The sequence below is a fragment of the Trachemys scripta genome, chromosome 4 (genome assembly GCF_013100865.1).
Source record: "Trachemys scripta elegans isolate TJP31775 chromosome 4, CAS_Tse_1.0, whole genome shotgun sequence".
In the NCBI taxonomy this organism is placed as follows: domain Eukaryota; kingdom Metazoa; phylum Chordata; order Testudines; family Emydidae; genus Trachemys; species Trachemys scripta.
The window spans coordinates 48,202,399-48,221,332 of record NC_048301.1 but is presented as its reverse complement, the minus strand read 5'-3'; the positions used below and the strand labels follow the sequence as shown (position 1 = coordinate 48,221,332).

Sequence of the window (18,934 nt, the reverse complement as noted above, 5' to 3'; positions counted from 1 at the left end):
GCCTAAACTTATAGGACAGTATAAGAACTGATAGAACCTAAACCTGATTATCCACAGCTGCAGCTCCCATTGACTTCAATTGGAGATGTGGGGGCTCAGCACCTTTGAAAATAATTCCCTACATTTCTTGTCTTATGCAGTTGCCAAATCCACTTGATTGTAATGCTTCTGAATCAGTATAGTGAAGATAATGGTACCTACATATCTGCATGTAGCTATAAACATACTAAAACCCATATATTTTCAGATTTCACCTATGGAATGTGAAATTTCACTACTTTCCAGATGAATAAAACACAGCACAGAGGACCACACTCCCTTTCCTAGCAAGTCAAAACCTCTCTGTGTGTCAGTATCCTCTTCTGTAAAATGAGGATATGAAAGAAAATGGGGAAATTGCCTGATAGAGGTTCCCTGAGGATTAGTTTGTGACTGTGAACATCTTAAATTTGTAAAAGCTATTATATTTGTACTATTGATATGTAGAATGTAGTAAATGTATACTACGGTATTTAGATACATACATCCCTCTGTCTCACTACGCTTTGCTATCAAACAATAATTTTGTATTTGGAGGTGCATAGAGCTTTTGAAAACAGTGTGGGCTACGTATGTTTTTTAATTCATGATATGTCCAAACATATATTTCTCAGTGAATTGTGTGTGTGTCTGGGGAAAAAAATAGTAGCCAAGTGTGCCTGCAATGTGTTCACAGATACAGTTTGGTTTAAATGATATGTCAGTGTAAATTTAAAATACTGGGTTTCTTAATTTTCTTGGTCAGTGATGACATGAGCCTGTGTGTTTTTTTGAGTCATACATTGGGCTGGATTCTCTCAGAAAAGTGAATGGAATTTTATCGTTAATTTTTATATACCAGTGGGATCGGTCCCATTGTTCCAGAGTCCGTCAATTCTCAGGGCAATGATAACGTGTGATAGTTAAGGGTATCTGGGTGAGCTTGAGTGTTCGTACCCATGTGATAAATTTTTGTTTTTAACTTTAAAAAGGAATCTTAACTTAAAAGGTTTAGACTATGGTTTGCATAGTGTTTTGGAGAAAACTACAAGATTCACATAAACGTTTCTTTCTCTCTTGTTTTTAATCTTAACTGTAGTTTAATGTAGTTATCCCTGAGAATGTAGTACTTTCAATACCAGAGCACCCTCAATCCTGCTTTATGGCCTTGGTCATGAAATTCAGTATATGACATTCATTTCAGAGTAGCAGCCGTGTTAGTCTGTATCCGCAAAAAGAACAGGAGTACTTGTGGCACCTTAGGGTATGTCTACACTACGAGAGTAGTTCGATTTTACTTAAATCGAATATGTGGAATCGATATTACAAAGTCGAACGTGTGTATCCACACTAAGGACAGTAATTTGACTGTGTGAGTCCACACTAATGGGGCAAGCGTCGACATTGGAAGCAGTGCACTGTGGGCAGCTATCCCACAGTTCCTGCAGTCCCCGCTGCCCATTGGAATTCTGGGTCGAGCCTCCAATGCCTGCTGGGGGAAAAAATGTGTCGAGGGTGGTTTTGGGTAACTGTCGTCATCCAACCGTCACTCCCGCCCTCCCTCCCTGAAAGCGCCGGCGGACAATCAGTTCGCGCACTTTTCTGGTGAGTGACAGCGCGGACGCCACAGCACTGCGAGCATGGAGCCCGCTGCGACCATCGCTGCAGTTATGGCCGTTGTCAACACCTCGCACCCTATCATCCACCTTTTCCAGAGGCAGATGCTGAGAAATCGGGCGAGGAGGCTTCGGCAGCGCGGTGAGGACATGAAGTCTGAGAGGGGCACAGACCTCTCACAAAGCACGGGACCCCGCGCCGTGAACACCACGGTGGCAATGGGTCATGTTGATGCTGTGGAACGGTGATTCTGGCACGGGAAACAAGCACGGACTGGTGGGATTGCATAGTGCTGCAGGTCTGGGATGAATCACAGTGGCTGCGAAACTTTCGCATGCGGAAGGGAACTTTCCTGGAACTTTGTGAGTTGCTGTCCCCTGCCCTGAAGCGCAAGGACACCCGGATGCGAGCAGCCCTGACTGTCCAGAAGCGAGTGGCCATAGCCCTCTGGAAGCTTGCAACACCAGACAGCTACCAGTCAGCCGCGAACCACTTTGGCGTGGACAAATCTACCGTGGGGGTTGTTGTGATGGAAGTAGCCAACACAATCGTTGAGGTGCTGCTGTCAAAGGTAGTGACCCTGGGAAACGTGGAGGTCATCATAGATGGCTTCGCCGCGATGGGATTCCCAAACTCCGGTGGGGCTATAGATGGAACTCACATCCCTATCCTGGGACCGGACCACCAGGCCAGCCAGTGCATTAACCGAAAGGGCTACTTTTCAATGGTGCTGCAAGCACTGGTGGACCATAGGGGATGTTTTACAAACATCAACGTCGGATGGCCGGGCAAGGTTCATGACGCTCGTGTTTTCAGGGACTCTGGTCTGTTTAGATGGCTGCAGGAAGGTATTTACTTCCCGGACCACAAAATAACTGTTGGGGATCCAGTGATCCTCGGGTACCCAGCCTACCCGCTAATGCCCTGGCTCATGAAGCCCTATACAGGCGCCCTGGACAGTGAAAAAGAACTCTTCAACTACCATCTGAGGAAGTGCAGAATGGTGGTGGAGTGTGCTTTTGGACGTCTCAAGGGGAGATGGAGAAGCTTACTGACTCGCTCTGATCTCAGCGAAATCAATATCCCCATTGTTATTGGAGCTTGCTATGTGGTCCACAATCTCTGTGAGAGCAAGGGGGAGACCTTTATGGCGGGGTGGGAGGTTGAGGTGAATAGCCTGGCTGCTGATTACGCCCAGCCAGACAGCCGTGCGATTAGAAGAGCCCAGCGGGACGCGCTGTGCATCCGGGAGGCTTTGAAAGCTAGGTTCCTCAGTGAGCAGGGTAACCTGTGACTATTACGTTTGTTTACAGAGAAGCTGAACCTGCCCCCGTTTCTTTACCCAGTGAATGTTCACTATCCTTTCCAGTTTCATACCCCATTCACCCCCTTCCAACACATGTTTAAAAATAAAATCACTGGAAATTTGTTAATGAACACCGTTTTCTTTATTACTGTTTTCGCGGTAAAGTGTTGAAACTGGGACGCAGACTGTGGTGGGGAGCGGGTGTAGTGTAGTGATGCAAAGGACGCGTCTAAACTCGAGGAATGACATGCTCCTGCTTCTAGAGTGGTTCGCAGTGGTGGACTGGTTGTTTCAACGGAGCCTGCCACCCCTCCTGTTCGGGACTCTGTGTGGGGGGGGCTATGTTACTTTCTGGCAGGGGGAGGACGGTTGCAGATCCCCTGCTGCGTGGCTCTGTGATCCAGGATAAGGACCGCTGCATAAGATCTCTAACCGCCCTCCCCTGCCACAAAGTCACATAGCCCCCCCACACACAGAAAATGAAAACCACCTCCCAGACTGACCAGGGTGCCTAGTGACTGCAATGTGTGTGTGACCTGCTGCTGAACCTGCCCCCGTGTCTGTACCCTAGTAAAGGTGACTGTCCTGTCCAATTACCAACCCCCTTTCCCCCCTTCAAACGGACTGTCCTCTAAAAAAACATGATGGAAACAGTAATTAACAGAAACTTTTTTTATTAGCAACTACACAGTTAGGGGATGAAACTGGGATGGGGACTTGGGTGAGGCGAGAAGGAAAGGACTTATCAAATTTTGGGGAATGACAGCCTTCTGGTACTTGAGCAGTCTGCAGGGGTGGAGTGACAGTTTTCATGGACTCTGCCGCCCCTCCTTCTTGGTATTTTGGATGAGGGGGGGTATGGGACTTTGTGGCGTGGGAGGGTGGTTACAGATAGACTGCAGCGGGGCTCTGTCCTCCTGCCTCCGGTGCTGCAGAACATCCACAAGGCGCCAGAGTGTGTCCGTTTGCTCCCTCATTAGTCCAAGCAGTGTTTGAGTCGCCCGCTGGTCTTCCTGCCGCCATCTCTCCTCCCGTTCGCGGTGTGCTCACTGGTATTGCGACATGTTCTCCCTCCACTAGGTCTGCTGGGTTGCCACGGCTCGGGAGCAGCCCATAAGTTCTGAGAACATGTCGTCCCATGTCTTTTTCTTTCTACGCCTAACCTGCGCCAGCCTCTGGGACTGTGATGCCAGGGTAGGTCAGGAGACAGTCACAGCTGTGGGATGGGAAAAAGGGAGTGAATTCCTCAGAAAGATAAATTTTTTGGTGAACAAAGAACACTTTCTCTGTGAACAAGACCATGCACAGCACCTATCACGTGCACTCAGGACAAGGTCGAATTTTCGGCCTTCACATTCGGTGCCTGGGGTCTTGCAGTGCAGATCAGACAAGCGCGGCCGGACAGCGGAATTTGGGTAGCAGGCTGACATGGTAAGCCGTAGACTTGTGGCAGCTTAAAACTTTAATAATAGCACTGCCCTACTTTCACGTTCAAAGCAATGCTCCTAGCGTTGGCCAGTTCCTGCTGCCAGCAATCCAGTAAGCATGAACTCTGCCTCTGTCCCACCCCCTCGCGGCTGTCCCTGGGAAAGATCCCTGTATGCTGCCCCTCTCCCACCTCCACCGCATGGCTGTAAACCACCGGTTACAGTTCTGTAAAGGAACAGGCAAGCAGTCCCAATACTAACATTCCCCTAATTCTAAGCAGGTCACCATGAGTGACATCACTCTGATGAGGATTTCAGAGAGCGACAAAGAACGCATGCTTCGTGAAAGCCTGCAAAGACCAGGGCCGTATGCCGCCATGCTGTGCAAGGCAATGATCCCAGAGTACTTGCTGCTAGCCTGGCGCGGGAACGTTTCCTACTACGGAGGACACAACAAGGCCGCTCTCCCAAGGAACCTCATGCAAAGGCTTTCCAATTACCTCCAGGAGAGCTTCATGGAGATGTCCCATGAGGATTTCAGCTCTATCCCCGGACATATAGACCGAATTTTACTGTAGCTGCACTGGCAAGGACTAAACAGTAGAGCGCCTAGGGCAAACCAATCATGATAAACCGGACATCGTTAGATTTTTTGGCAGTAGTTGCACTGCCAAAGACTAAAACTTTAAGCGCCGAGGGCAAAGTAATCATGAAAAACCCACTGTTAATATTAATGTTCTGTTCAAAATAAATCTTTACATGTTTATAACACTTACCGACTGATCCTTCCCCTGATTCTGGGTCCGGGTTAACGCCTGGGGACGGTTGGTAGGGGATCTCGGTGAGGGTGATGAAGAGATCCTGGCTGTCTGGGAAATCAGCGTTGTAAGCGCTGTCGACTGCCTCGTCCTCCTCATCTCCTTCCTCATCTTCCCCGTCCGCTAACATCTCCGAGGAAGCGGGTGTCAACAATATCCCATCCTCAGAGTCCACGGTCAGCGGTGGGGTAGTGGTGGCGGCCGCACCTAGGATGGAATGCAGTGCCTCGTAGAAACTGCATGTCTGAGACTGGGATCCAGAGCATCCGTTTGCCTCTTTGGTCTTCTGGTACCCTTGTCTCAGCTCCTTGATTTTCACGCGGCACTGCATTGCATCCCGGCTGTATCCTCTCTCTGTCATGGCTTTTGAGATCTTCTCGTAGATCTTTGCATTCCGTCTTTTCGATCGCAGCTCCGAAAGCACGGACTCATCGCCCCACACAGCGATCAGATCCAAGACTTCCCGATCAGTCCATGCTGGGGCCCTCTTTCTATTCTGAGATTGCATGGTCACCTCTGCTGGAGAACTCTGCATCGTTGCCAGTGCTGCTGAGCTCGCCACGATGTCCAAACAGGAAATGAGATTCAAACTGCCCAGACAGGAAAAGGAATTCAAATTTTCCCGGGGCTTTTCCTGTGTGGCTGGTCAGAGCATCCGAGCTCAGACTGCTGTCCAGAGCGTCAACAGAGTGGTGCACTGTGGGATAGCTCCTGGAACTATTAGCGTCGATTTCCATCCACACCTACCCTACTTCGACATGGCCATGTTGAATTTAGCGCTACTCCCCTCGTTGGGGAGGAGTACAGAAGTCTAATTTAAGAGACCTCTATGTCGAACTAAATAGCTTTATTGTGTGGACGGGTGCAGGGTTAATTCGATTTAACGCTGCTAAATTCGACATAACCTCCTAGTGTAGACCAGGCCTTAGAGACTAACACATTTATTTGAGCATAAGCTTTCGTGGGCTACGAAGTGGGATGTAGCCCATGAAAGCTTATGCTCAAATAAATGTGTTAGTCTCTAAGGTGCCACAAGTACTCCTGTTCTTTTTGCATGACATTCATTGTCACTTATCTTGAAGAAACAGCTGCCACATATGGATGTGCAAGTTCTGTAACTGACCTTCACAGCTATTTGGCAAACTGCTTATTGGAAGGAAGATTCCAGCACTACACACTTATACCACTTTCTGAAGCTATTTCTTTTGTATAATAGGATATCCTGTGAACTGTTCACATTTGGACTGTAAGAGTAAAGTAAAGCTGAGCGGTTCTATGCAAAATGAATTGTGAGTGAGAACCTATACAATACAAATTAAAGTAACCTCAGGGCTACAGAGAAAATTATTCAAACCCACCAACATGATGTTATAAAAATCCAGTGTAACTATAAAATATGGCTTCCAGAAAACTAATGGCATACAGCAGTGCATTTCTGTGAACTCATCCTGCTAGCAAGGGTTAGGACCCTTCATAAAGCTGCTTATGTTCTGCTGACTCATTGTGGCAGGTGCTGCTCCATAATTCCACCTTGAAAACAAGGGAAGTGGGAGTAGTTCTTTGGGGAGAAGGAAACCGGGTCCTTGGACTGAGGAAGTCCTGGAGGGACAGCCAAATTCAGTCTGAAATATATTTGTGGTGTTGTTTCTGAGAGCCCAGTAAAGGTCCTGGGAGAGGTGAGAGTCTGAACACAAAGACAGAGTGTTTGTGCGCTGAGAATGGGCTGGGGTTCAGTCTATTCACACAGGTTAGCCTGTGTCAGACTGATTTATGTAACTTTTCCCCAGGTAGTGCTCTGGAACCAGCAATTTCCCAGTCAAAAAATAATTTTCCCTATTTGGATTTTAATAGTAATATTAAAATATTTTTATTGGTTAAAGGACACATCATTCAAAAGAATTTCTGAAAAGCTATACTTTGCTTATTTCAACAGCAGGCCTTAGTGTCTGGATGAGTTTGCATAGCCAGCTGTATTAGCAATGGAGAAGTCAAATCCCAATAGTTTGCAATGGCTGTTTACATGGATGCTAAATAGAGAATGCAACCTTTGGGTTTAAAATGGCAACTCTCTTTTGTGAAGAGTTGGTAAATACATTTTAAAAAATGTTTTCCGGCTGGGTGGATAAAAATCAAGTATTTTTAAAACAAAAACATCATTTTTTTTATTTAAATTAAATAGGTTTTATATTAAAAAAGAAATACATTTAAAATTAAGGACTAAAACTTACTTTAATCTATAAAAATCACCTAAATTAAATAAAATTAATTTTCAAGCAGTATATGTTTACTGTCAATGTTTTAAAGAAAGTAGAAGCAATGAACGGATGGAAGTCACTGTTTAAGCATTTGGAACCAGGGTTTGTTGAAGTGCTAAACCAGCTTTTGATAGCAGTAGCCTCTTTCACAGGTACAGAGAGAATGTTTTCTTCATTTCAGTTTATCCAACTAGTTCAGTCCAATGACTAGTTCATTCAAATGTGAGGAACTGATTGGGAGTTGAAAAAGCAAGAAACCTTGTTTTTCTTTTCCAATTTATGAACAAAAACTAGGTGTGAGAGGATAAAATCTGATAATTCTACAATCTTGAAGGACATGGTGACCAGAAACAATCAGTTCAATTCACTAAGTACACATATTTTCTTTGTTTAATAAATCAGTTAGTTTTAAGTGCAAAACATGTTTTGATAAACTTTTTTTCTTATTTATCCGGCATATTTAAGGTAGTTTTATTTAACTAATAAAAAATTAAAATGCTGTTTTTGTGCATCCAAATAGAATATGACTCAAATCATGAGTAAAAAATGTAATCATCTAGTAAATAAGAAATGTCATTAATCATTTTCTAACATAATAAAAAAGTAAAAAATGAAGAATCTGAATAAATGTAAATTAAGCTGTATTACTGCTTAAATAAATATAATCAATATACTGTATCTTCTGGGATAGCAAAAAGATGTACTCAATTTAGTGTGCAATCTATATTTACTTGTAAAACAACATGTTTTAATGGTTACCAACTAGAGAATCAACCTTTCTTTAGGAAAAAATCTAAAAACAATACATACAAAATAAGATTAAAATTGATTATTTAAATCAAAGTTTCCTGTTTGATCGTTTAAATCATAATTAAAATTGGTGATTTAAATTACTTTGATTTAAATCTATCCACTCTGGTTTCCAGTCATTCTGGCCAATTATTTAAGTTGTGTAAGCCTTACTTCATTTATTATGTAACTATGTGATATTTTCATAGTTTTGCAAATTATTTGCCAATGACCCTTTAGAGATCCAAAACTAACTACCATGTAAGCTATACTTGTGTTAACACTGAAATAATCATGTATTCAGTATTGCCCTCTAATTATATAGTACTTAATTTTTAATTAAATGGTCAACAGTTGTATAAGTAAAGAATATTCACGTGACATTTGTACACAATAAGAGTTTCCTATCTATTATCAAGTATTTCATGTACTTGTATCATACCCTATTTAATATATCTTCAGGTTTTTATCAGGCACATAATGCTTGTTTAGTTTTAGGGAGTTACTAGATTGAGCTTTCCTGGGAATAAAAGCATTGTTAAATGCAGAATGGTTTAATGCAAGACTTTTTTTCAGGAAGCTGCTGCTAATGTTTAAAATTTAAAATTTCCCTCTTTTCCTTCAAACTGTGCTGCTATGCAGGCAACAGTTCTTCTCAGTCGAACAAAACAACAACAGGAATATTATGGAGGCACCAATTGCAGCGGAGTTAAGGATAAGCTGAGTTTAATACTTTAACCTCTGTTGTGTATGAACAATATTGTGTATCTTTCCTAAAATTGCAGCACATACTCTTTAAGTATAGAATGAATTTTCTGCAAGTTTACAAGTAAATCCATTAATTATTTATTTTTTAATAAATTTTAAAAATGGTCTTTTAAGAAATTAAGCATAGTATCAGACCTCCATTTTTTGTTTGTTTGCATGTTTCCTAATAATCAGACATAATGGAACAACACAGATTCTTCCAACTTCCCATATAATTAAAACATATGCTATCTCTGGAAGCTGGAGCCTTGTCCTCTATTTGAATGCTTAAGCATCTATGCATCAATATAGGATGTTTTCTGAGAGAGAGCAGTATTCTATGTAACCATACTTGGTCAACAAACTTTCCCAACCCTCAACAAATCAAATAAAAACTGTGTCCTCTTATTACAGCTTGCTGTGTTTCCTCCCCACCCCCTTTCCCCTGCTTTCTGCCAGTGGCAGCATTTGTCCCATGGAGGTCCCTTGCAAAGCTCAATTCTGGGGCCCCTGCTTTTGCAGAGGACACCATTTTGCTCTACAAAATGGTATCCTCCATGCAGCACGACCTCCCATGCAGTGTGTGCAAGGTCACACCACATGGAAGACGCCATTTTTTAATAAATCAGTTTAATAAAGTTGCATTCTCCAGACAGGTGGAGTGTGTTCTGGCTCCACTGCAACTGTGTTTGTTACCAGGGAAAAGTAACTGAGTCACCATATCGCTGCCCCTCCTCACTACCTTGAGGACCCCTACAATTGTATGAGTTGTAGGTATTTAATGCCCACCGATGCTTTCTCCTAAGGCCAAACTGCATTGTTCACTGTCACACCATACAATTCAAATTTACTATAGTTGGGTTTAATAGGGATTGGTGACAGGAAGGAACTGCTCGATTCTACTTGCAAATGTTTGCTTTGTTTCCCTCAGAAAGGAAGCTTAGATATTTTGTGGTCCCTGGTAGTTAATTAGTAGGATTTGGAGCAATTCAGGGCAGTTGGTGGAGAAACTAAAGTACAGTTGGGCACATGCACAGTTCAGTCTAACATCTATAAACGAACTCATTCCCAGATGGAGAATGACCCTTTCATCCAGAGGGCCATGTACTTACTGTTGTCACTCTTCACACAGAACTCCCACAGATGACAGTAAGAATTGCCTGTGGGAATGAGGGCCACATATGAATTATGATTAAATATTCCAAGTATTTCCCTCTTCCTTTGTTTTTTGTACAGTTTGGATAAGAAATTATAAATTATAGTTCAAACTTACCTAATGAAGATATCAAAGTGGCATATCATGCCTGTTGATGAAAGGGTAACTCCTGTTTCCAGATCATCTTTATGTTAGCAGCTTAGAGTATAATTTGCAGAATAAAATGTAATTAATTTCTTCAAAGCAAATGTGATAATTAGAGACTCATTGTAAAATAATAATAATGCTAGTTAATGATACTAATGCCCAAAAGATTAAAAACATTTGTTTTATCAGTTAAAGAAGAAGGTACCTGATGCAGCATGATTTGTTGTTTGAAAAGGGAGATGGGAGTTAAGTCAGAACCACAATATTAATGGATTTGTATGGGTGGGCATAAGGCTAATATATTCAGTGTTGTACATTTTTATGGTTTCATAAACAGTAATATTAGCAACATTTCAAAGGAAGTATGAGAAAGAGTGCTCATATGGGATGGCATAAACTCTGTGTTTTTTATAGAACACTGTTACTCCAGATACAGCCTACAGGATGTGACTTTTCATAAAACCTAATGAATTTCTAGATTTGTCAGCTGTTTCAACACAGATGCACTTTGCTAATCTCATGGAAATATTTTGATGCCAGATCTAAAATATCAATAGCTTTTGATATTGCAAGTTTGTTTGGCTATTTTGTAAATGGGGCTGTGGGTCTTGATATAAAGTAGCAAGTAATTTTGTACAGGTTTTATGTTTAGCTGCCTCTCCCACATTTGATGCTCATATTTTTTTCCTTGCAGAGTTTTAAGTTGAATGTAGATAGCCACTGTGCTTTAAAAGAAGCTGTGGTAGAAGAAGGATGTCAACTTCTTGAGCTTATTGTATCTCACAAATCAGGTAAATCTTTCTGAAATATTGCAAGTCTTTATGTCTCCAGACTATTAAAGAATGAAGAAGCATTGCTGTAAATTACTGCATATATTCACTTCCTTATGTATTATTAATATTTACATTATCAGATTGACCTTCAAGATTTATAAATGTTTCATATACTGCTTACAATGCTGTGATACTTATAAAATGAAATACTACCTCAACTAGTCTGTTCATTTTATTTTGGTCTTGCTGCTCAGCTGAGTTTCAATTGAAATCACATCACTGAAAACTTCACACTGACATGTTCTTTGATATAGGTGCTATGGAAATAACATTAAGATAATGAATTAGGATTTCATATATATATTCTGCACAGGTAATTGCATTGGTAAAGGTGGGGGGGGGGTTCTTTTTCTTTTCTTTTTTTGTTACTTACATAAACTAATTCTTACCTCAGTTTTAATTTATTAGCAAAATAATTTAAAAATTATTTCCCTTGATTATGCTTGTCTTTTTCTGCAAAGGACTTAAATCTGAGTGCATAATTATATAATATTTTAGATGTCAGCATGACTAGCTTAATAGTAGTATACTATACTTTACTACTGGGGATTGGTGTCTTAATTTTGGCCCACTTTCATCCAATTTGCAGTTGTCCTTTTATTTACATTTTTCTGGTCATTACAGCTGTTGTTCCACAATCTACACCTACTTCATGAGAGCCTCAGACAGAATTTCTTTAATGCAAAACCTATAGTAAATCAGTGAGTTACTGGTATAATTCCCAGGGGGTGGAGAAGCCACAGCAAAGGTCTCAAAGCTGTACACTGAGATAAATTGTGTATGTTGCAGTATGTTTAGAAAATAATAATTTAAACCACAGAAAATATACAAAGGAGTGGGAGGGATGAAATATTACATCCTGGCTAGGAAGTTATTGAATGTTTAGAGCCAGGGAAGAGATAACTAGAGGGGGGAGTTTCCTGGGCTTTCCCCACTACATATAAATCACTGGTTCTGTGACATTTTATTTTCCTTTAAATTCTGAGCTGAGGTATAATTAAAATGTAACATTCTGGCTCATTGTGGGCTAAAAGAGATGCTATGACCATATAGTGTTGTAGTTCCTGGCCTCATTTTCTGAATATACTGAAATATTTGCTGTGTTTTTTCTTTTAAATTTCCTGATAACCAATTGTATAAAGATGTAGCTGAGTTTACAACTTTCATTTTTTTTGCCTCCTCATTTTGGAGAAGGACTGAAGGACATGCTGCAGATGATTGCAAGTCAGTGGAAGGAACTACAGAGGCAAATCAAACGACAACACAGCTGGATTCTTAGGGCTCTGGATATCATCAAAGCAGAGATACTGGCTACTGATGTGTCTGCAGAGGATGAGGAAGGGACTGGGAGCCCCAAGGTAAGTGGCTTGAAGTTTGCCTTATTTCCTCTTATTTCCATCTTCTTTTGAACTAGGCACCACTGAAGTTTTCTTTCCACCCTAAGGCTTTTTCATTTCTACTGGGTAAACTTTTTCTTTTTTTATAAACAAAATGAAATGTCTTACTCTGAAACAATAATAAAAAAAAAGCTTAAAACTTTCAAGTTTTCCAAGAAGACCTCTTTCACAGTGTGTAAGGGACTGTGAAGGGGCAGGAAAGGGACATAAAACATTTAGTAAACAAAACATAAGGCATCTTTAACATGAATAATCAGAATGGTTTTAAATTGTTTTGTTGCAACTATAAATCACTATAATCAGTGCAATCACTCAGCTCTGACATCCATTAGCCGCTTGGTTACAGCAAATTAACAAAGAAGAGAGAAAGTGATTCATTATCTCATTCCTGTTAATGACTATCAGATGCATTGCCTAATTAGAGGATGGCCATTGTAGTGGGAAGAAGGTCATATGCTTTGCCACAAATCTTTTTGCTCTGGTTTAAGCCTGCCATAATAGTGCATGCATTGAATACAACATGTACTTCAAAAACAAAGTATTGACATCTGTAATCATTTGGTGTGCATAGGGTCACCAGATGTCCCAATTTTATAGGGAAAATCCTGATTTTGGGATTTTTTTCTTATATAGGCTCCTATTACTTCCTACCCCTGTCCCAATTTTTCACACTTGCTGTCTGGTCATCCTAGGTATGTAATAGTTATCCAGGATTGCTATACTATTTACCAGTCGCCCAATGTGATACTTGCAAGAGTAGTTTAAACAACACGAACTCATCCAAATCATGCCATAGGTTCAGTGGTGTTATCAACAACAAAAATGGATTTATTTTTAGAGCCACATTGATTCTTCCATTTGCAATTCGCAGATAAGTCCAGTACCTTCAGCACCAGCATATGGGAGACTCCAATTTATAGAAAAATTCAAGGTTCCTGCTTCCAGAGATGTTTTATAAATTAGTTTCTTGGATTCTCATGCTACGAGAACAAGTTGTAGTGGGGTTTGTCATTTTCTAAGGACCGTTCTCTGAAATGGTCTTTGGTGTCACCTGTGAATTAAGTTAAATGTCCAGCTCCTATTACCTGGCCATAGATGTGAACTCTGGGAAGGATCTTAGAGATGATGGAGGAGTCATCAAGAATAACAGTGTAACAAGAGTGAATGAACAAACCTAAATACCCAGACTCAAACTGATCTAATATCCTAAGTCACTGACTTGGTTAGAAGAGCTTCAACGTCATATGGCCTTTTCTAAGGTAGTGGGCAGTGAGCAAAACTTGATTTTGTGATTCAGTCCATTAAAATACACAGACTAGCTAAGAGTTAAAAGTTTTCACCTTCTGTAATATCACTATGTACTGGATAATATTCCCACATTAATTTCACTGCATTATCTCTGAACAGATTGATTCATCCGTGCCAAAGGCTAAATGCTTAACCAAAATTAAAATGTAAGAAAAATTGTTTAAAAATTCTGCTTAATTTTACTACGGAGAACCTAAGTCTAGAGGACAGAGTTAAAATATTTTATTGGGAGACTCAGAGACCTAACTTAAACTGATCATGTATCCTTAATTATTTTTATGGCGAAGTAACAGTTCTTTCCCATCATGTGGGAAATGGAAAACTCAGAGAAATTCTCCCATATAGGTGGTTCCCCCACCATTAAAAACAAACAACCAAAAACACTACCACAAAGACACTAGTTGGAGGCTATTTCTTACATTGTCACCACCGCATAGGATGTGACCTTGTAATGTATAACAGGCAAATACTGTGGTGAAATGCATATCTCTAAATAGTTCTGATCATCTAGTGCTTTGGGCTGAAAGATTAATTAAAAATAAAACATAATGGGAAATATAACTCTAGATTTCAGTTTACATTTACTTCAGAAGCCATGGGGAACCTGAGAAGCATAATAGAGAATCTAAGGAATATATCTAGGGGGTATTTTTCTTTTTTACCTTGTTTGAGAGACTGCAGGAAAGGAGTTGGTCTTTGAAATTCTTCCTATTTCTGTTTCTTTACAGATTTCTAAGACTCTAGGAAACTTTTCCCCTAGGACTTTTTAAAAGTGTTTTCCCAGTACTATGGCATCTTTTATAGAAGCAAACAGAGAGAGGGAAGGAAAGAGGGAAGCTGCTGTTCTAGAAATGTATCTTCGGCACACTCACATTCAGGAATTCGATTTTGCTTATGAGATTATATATTGTATTGTATGGAAGTTTTGTAATAGTTTATAACCTGAAACACAGCTTTGGTATATTCAATTCTGAATACTGTGGAGGAGTTGAGGGATTTCAAAATGTTATTAATACCTAACTTCTTACAGTGCAGTGCATTCTCTCCCTGATCTTTTACCATGGAAATAAAAACTAAAAACAGGAAAGGAATACTTAAAGCTCACTTACAAATGTGTTGAAGTCTCTAACATTAACCAGGGTCCTTAGTAGTAATTGGTAGTTTGTGATTTTTAGAATAACCATACAGCTAGTATATCAAGCATAAATTTGAGTATATTTTTTGTTTTTTATCCAGAGAGAAGTACATTTAAAGAAAAACGGAATCACCTCATGTTTTTCAGTTTAAGAAGTTTCATTGTGTAATGTTACTACTGATAAATGTAACATACAGTTCATCTATTCTAATTCAGGCTATTAGACATATAAAGTAATAATTGTTTTTCTCCTCCTGATTGAAGCTGCTATTAGAGGTATACTAAAGTAATTAGAAGTGACGGGTGTATGTTTATATTTATTTGTTTTTCCACTTTGGGAAATGTCTGAGATGCCTGCTTTTTAACTGGCCCTTTTTAAGTTCCTGTGAGTTCCACCATATTTTCAGCAGAAAAGGACTAGATAGGACTTACATTGGTGCAGTGTTGCTCCTCAGTCAACAAGAGGGATTATTTTTGAGCAATAATGTATGAAGTATTTTGTCCCCTACTGGCTATGTGACTACTTCAGAAATCTGAAAAAATTCAAGGGTCATGGTAGATAATCAGTAGAACATGAGCTTGCAGTATGATTCTGTGGCCAAAAGGGCTAATGCACTCTTCAGATGTATAAACAGGGGAATATCAAGTCGAGAGAGGTTATTTTACCTCTGTATTTGGCACTGGTGCAACTGCTGCTAGAATACTGTGTCCTGTTTTGGTATCCACAGTTCAAGAAGGTTGTTGATAAATTGCACAGCATTCAGAGAAGAGCCACAAGAATAATGAAAGGATTAGAAAATATGCCTTACAGTGATAGACACAAGGAGTTCTATCTACTTAGGTTAACAAAGAGAAGGTTAAAGGGTGACTTCATCACAGTTTAGGAGTTCCTACATGAGGAACGAATATTTGATGATGAGGTATTCAGTGTATCAGAGAAAAGTATAACAAGATCCAGTGGCGGAAAGTTGAAGCTAGATAAATTCAGACTGGTAATAAGGTGTACATTTTTAACAGTGAGGGTAGTTAACTATTGGAACAATTTACCAAGGGTCATGGTGAATTCTACGTTACTGGAAATCTTTAAATCAAGATTGGATTTTTTTAATATGCACTAGTTCAAAAGGAATTATTTGGAGGCAGTTCTGTGGCTTGTGTTATACAGAAGGTCAGACTAGATGATCATAATAGTCCCTTCTCACCTTGGAATCTGAGTATAAATACTCCCATGTTATGTATTTATTTTAATTCTGCTCCTAGATGGAATTTCACTATCTGCAGAAGTGTCTAGTAGATTGTAATTATCTTCCCTGAAAAGAGGATACAAATCCTAATACTACTCACAGATAATGGATATTCCCCTTTTGCCTGAGGGTTAGAAGACTATATTCTTAAAACAGGTTGTTAGTTCTGTTCCCAATACTTCACAGGTTCAGTAAACCAATGATGATGATGTATATATGTGTGTGTGTGTAGCCAGTGATTGCTAGGACTCAAATTGCAATCCAATCAAGCCAAGCCACCACGCTCTTATCAACAATGTTCAAGGCACGAAGCCCTCCAGGAAGTTGTCATTTTGCAGTCTTCAACAATATGTGTCATGGTTTGTGGCTGCCCACATTGACATAGAGGACTGTCTCCAAAATGCCACCAAAATTCAGCACAAATTCCATGTCCGATACAAAACTGGTTGAAAAGGTTCCATTGCCTTCGCGGCAAATCAAATCCTGGTTGAGGTTGAATGGGGTCCGATACAAGATAATTATTAGTCACTTTCTTTGCGGACTATGAAGCTCACTGTGCGTCCTCTACCATAAATCCCTCAGCTGGTAAACTTATCCACGCTGGGTGACATGAGGGCAGACGACCATGTAGTGGTCGTAAATAATGACTTTAAATAGCGGTTGATGTAGCATATCACACAATTTCATCACAAGCTTTACTATGCTTTCCTCTTTGCAAACACAGGGCAGAGCAATATTGCAAAGAATCAATAACCATGGTAGAGGAGTAGATTTATGTGTGCCTAAAATAATACACATGGTGGAATTAAGTTGTACACTGACATGTTTGTGTGAGATGAGCGAGCCCGTACTGTAGCACAGAACTCCGCCGCTGAGTAACAGAGTGCCAAGGCTGAAGTGTGTAACATTTGGGCGTTGTTCCAGCCAGCTTTCCGAGCAGGTTGTTGCACATTTTGACCTTAGTCACTGACTTTGTAAGATGGCCACGATATGTGAGAGTTCTGTCCAATGTGATGCCTAGACCAGGTGTGCATCATGCTTTATTTATTGACCATTGAGATCTGTGTTCAGCTTTCTGCCCGCTTGTGCATGATGTAAGTGGAAGAAAGTTGACAGTGTCTTACTTCCACTTGGTATCGGGCGCTGCTGATGACAAGAATCGGCCATAGCTGCCATATCTGTAGTCAGAACACTCTCAAATATGTCAAAGGAGTGTGACTGAGTGCTGAGGCATATGTCATCTGTATAAACAAACTTTCAAGACCCAGTATATGGTAGATTATTTGAATATAAGTTGAAGAACGTTGGAGATAATACTGATTCTTGTGGGAGGCTGTTCTTCTGGTGCCTCCAAGCACTTGTTCTGTCACAGTATGCATATGGAAATGGCGATTTCTCAAAAACAGAGCCATCGCATATACTAACCAACTTGGCATAGCTCTAGACCAGTGGTTCTCAAACTTTTTTTTTTTTTTTTCACTGACCACTTGAAAATTGCTGAGGGGACCTCTTTCTGAATGTTGTTTGTACCGTTAGCTAACTGTTGTAAAGTGCTTTGGATAAAAACTCTCTATAAAAAAAAAACCCTTAATAAATAATTGTTTTTTGTTCTACAAACAAAGGCACCCAACTCATATTTTAATATCAGTAGTCTTGCCTTTCTAATGCGATGGATGTGCCCCCTCTCCTCTGCCACGGCAGCCCCCGAGCTGGGGCTGGGAAGGAGGGGGGTCTGTATAGTGCAGATATTGGCGGCTCCACAAACACTATGAATCTATGAGAGAAGTTTTTAATGATTTTGTAAAATTTCAGGAGCAGGAGGGCCCATTATGGAGGAACAGGTACTGCAGCACATGGTGTCATTAGCAACCGGCATCATCAACCATCTACATTCACATAGGAAGGATGCACATAGTCTTGTCACTGTTAATACGCTTATGGATCTGGTGCAGATCCTAGAGCCCATATGTCATTGTGGACAAAAGTTGGCCTTGTTCATGATGGCATTTCTGGTAGCATTTTTTGGAGCTTTTAGGATCAGTGAACTAGTACCTACCTGTGTCCTGTAGGGACTCTTCTGGAAGGGCTTTGGAACTGAGGGAAATACACTGGGAGGGGTGATCAGTGATATTAACCTTGAGGAAGTCAAAGATGGATCAAAGAGGCCAGGGTGAATCCATTATTCTACAGGAAAGTGATGAGCTCGGGATCTGCCCTGTTAAGGCCGTGAGGGCATATATGGCAATAAGGCCAGGGAGAGATGGGCAATCTCTATATTCATGGTGACGGGAGTCCCTTCACAACATGCAAGTTTGTTACAGTTTTAAGATGGGGACTGATGAGGTTGGGGCTTCTAGCACATGAATTTGGCAACAGCAGTGGTCCAGCTGGATGTGAGGGCTAGCGCAATTCAGACAATTGGGAGTTGGCATTCTGAAGCATACAGAACATATGTGACACCCCAGGTGGGGAACCAGGGTTAATTTTCCTGTGTATTTGCATTCCAGATGCTGGCAGATAGTGGTGTGGATCTACAGGCACAGTATAGTTTATTGGGTGCATAGGTGGCCTTCCAGGTTGTCTGGAGGTTCGCAGCTGGGTCACAGTGGTGAAGCAGTCCTGAGCTGGCATGGGAAGAGGAGCATATTATGGGATGAGCTAATGCCCCTTCCGTACGCTGTGATGGCCCATGAACAGGCACTTGGTATGATTGTGGAATACCTTGGGGAAAATGATT

The 18,934-nt window shown here is 40.8% G+C and overlaps 1 protein-coding gene across 3 annotated transcripts in view; it reads left to right on the top strand.

The window, feature by feature from the left end:
- The window catches only part of AKAP6 (A-kinase anchoring protein 6), a 383,199-nt gene that overhangs the window by 198,711 nt on the left and 165,554 nt on the right, over window positions 1–18,934 (top strand). For 2 of the 3 annotated variants that reach the window (XM_034768679.1, XM_034768677.1), the window contains exons 6-7: window positions 10,975–11,071; window positions 12,305–12,471. In XM_034768679.1, coding sequence (XP_034624570.1) covers window positions 10,975–11,071; window positions 12,305–12,471 — 264 coding nt within the window. The remainder of the gene's footprint in view (window positions 1–10,974; window positions 11,072–12,304; window positions 12,472–18,934) is intronic. The other variant, XM_034768678.1, reaches the window with a different exon arrangement.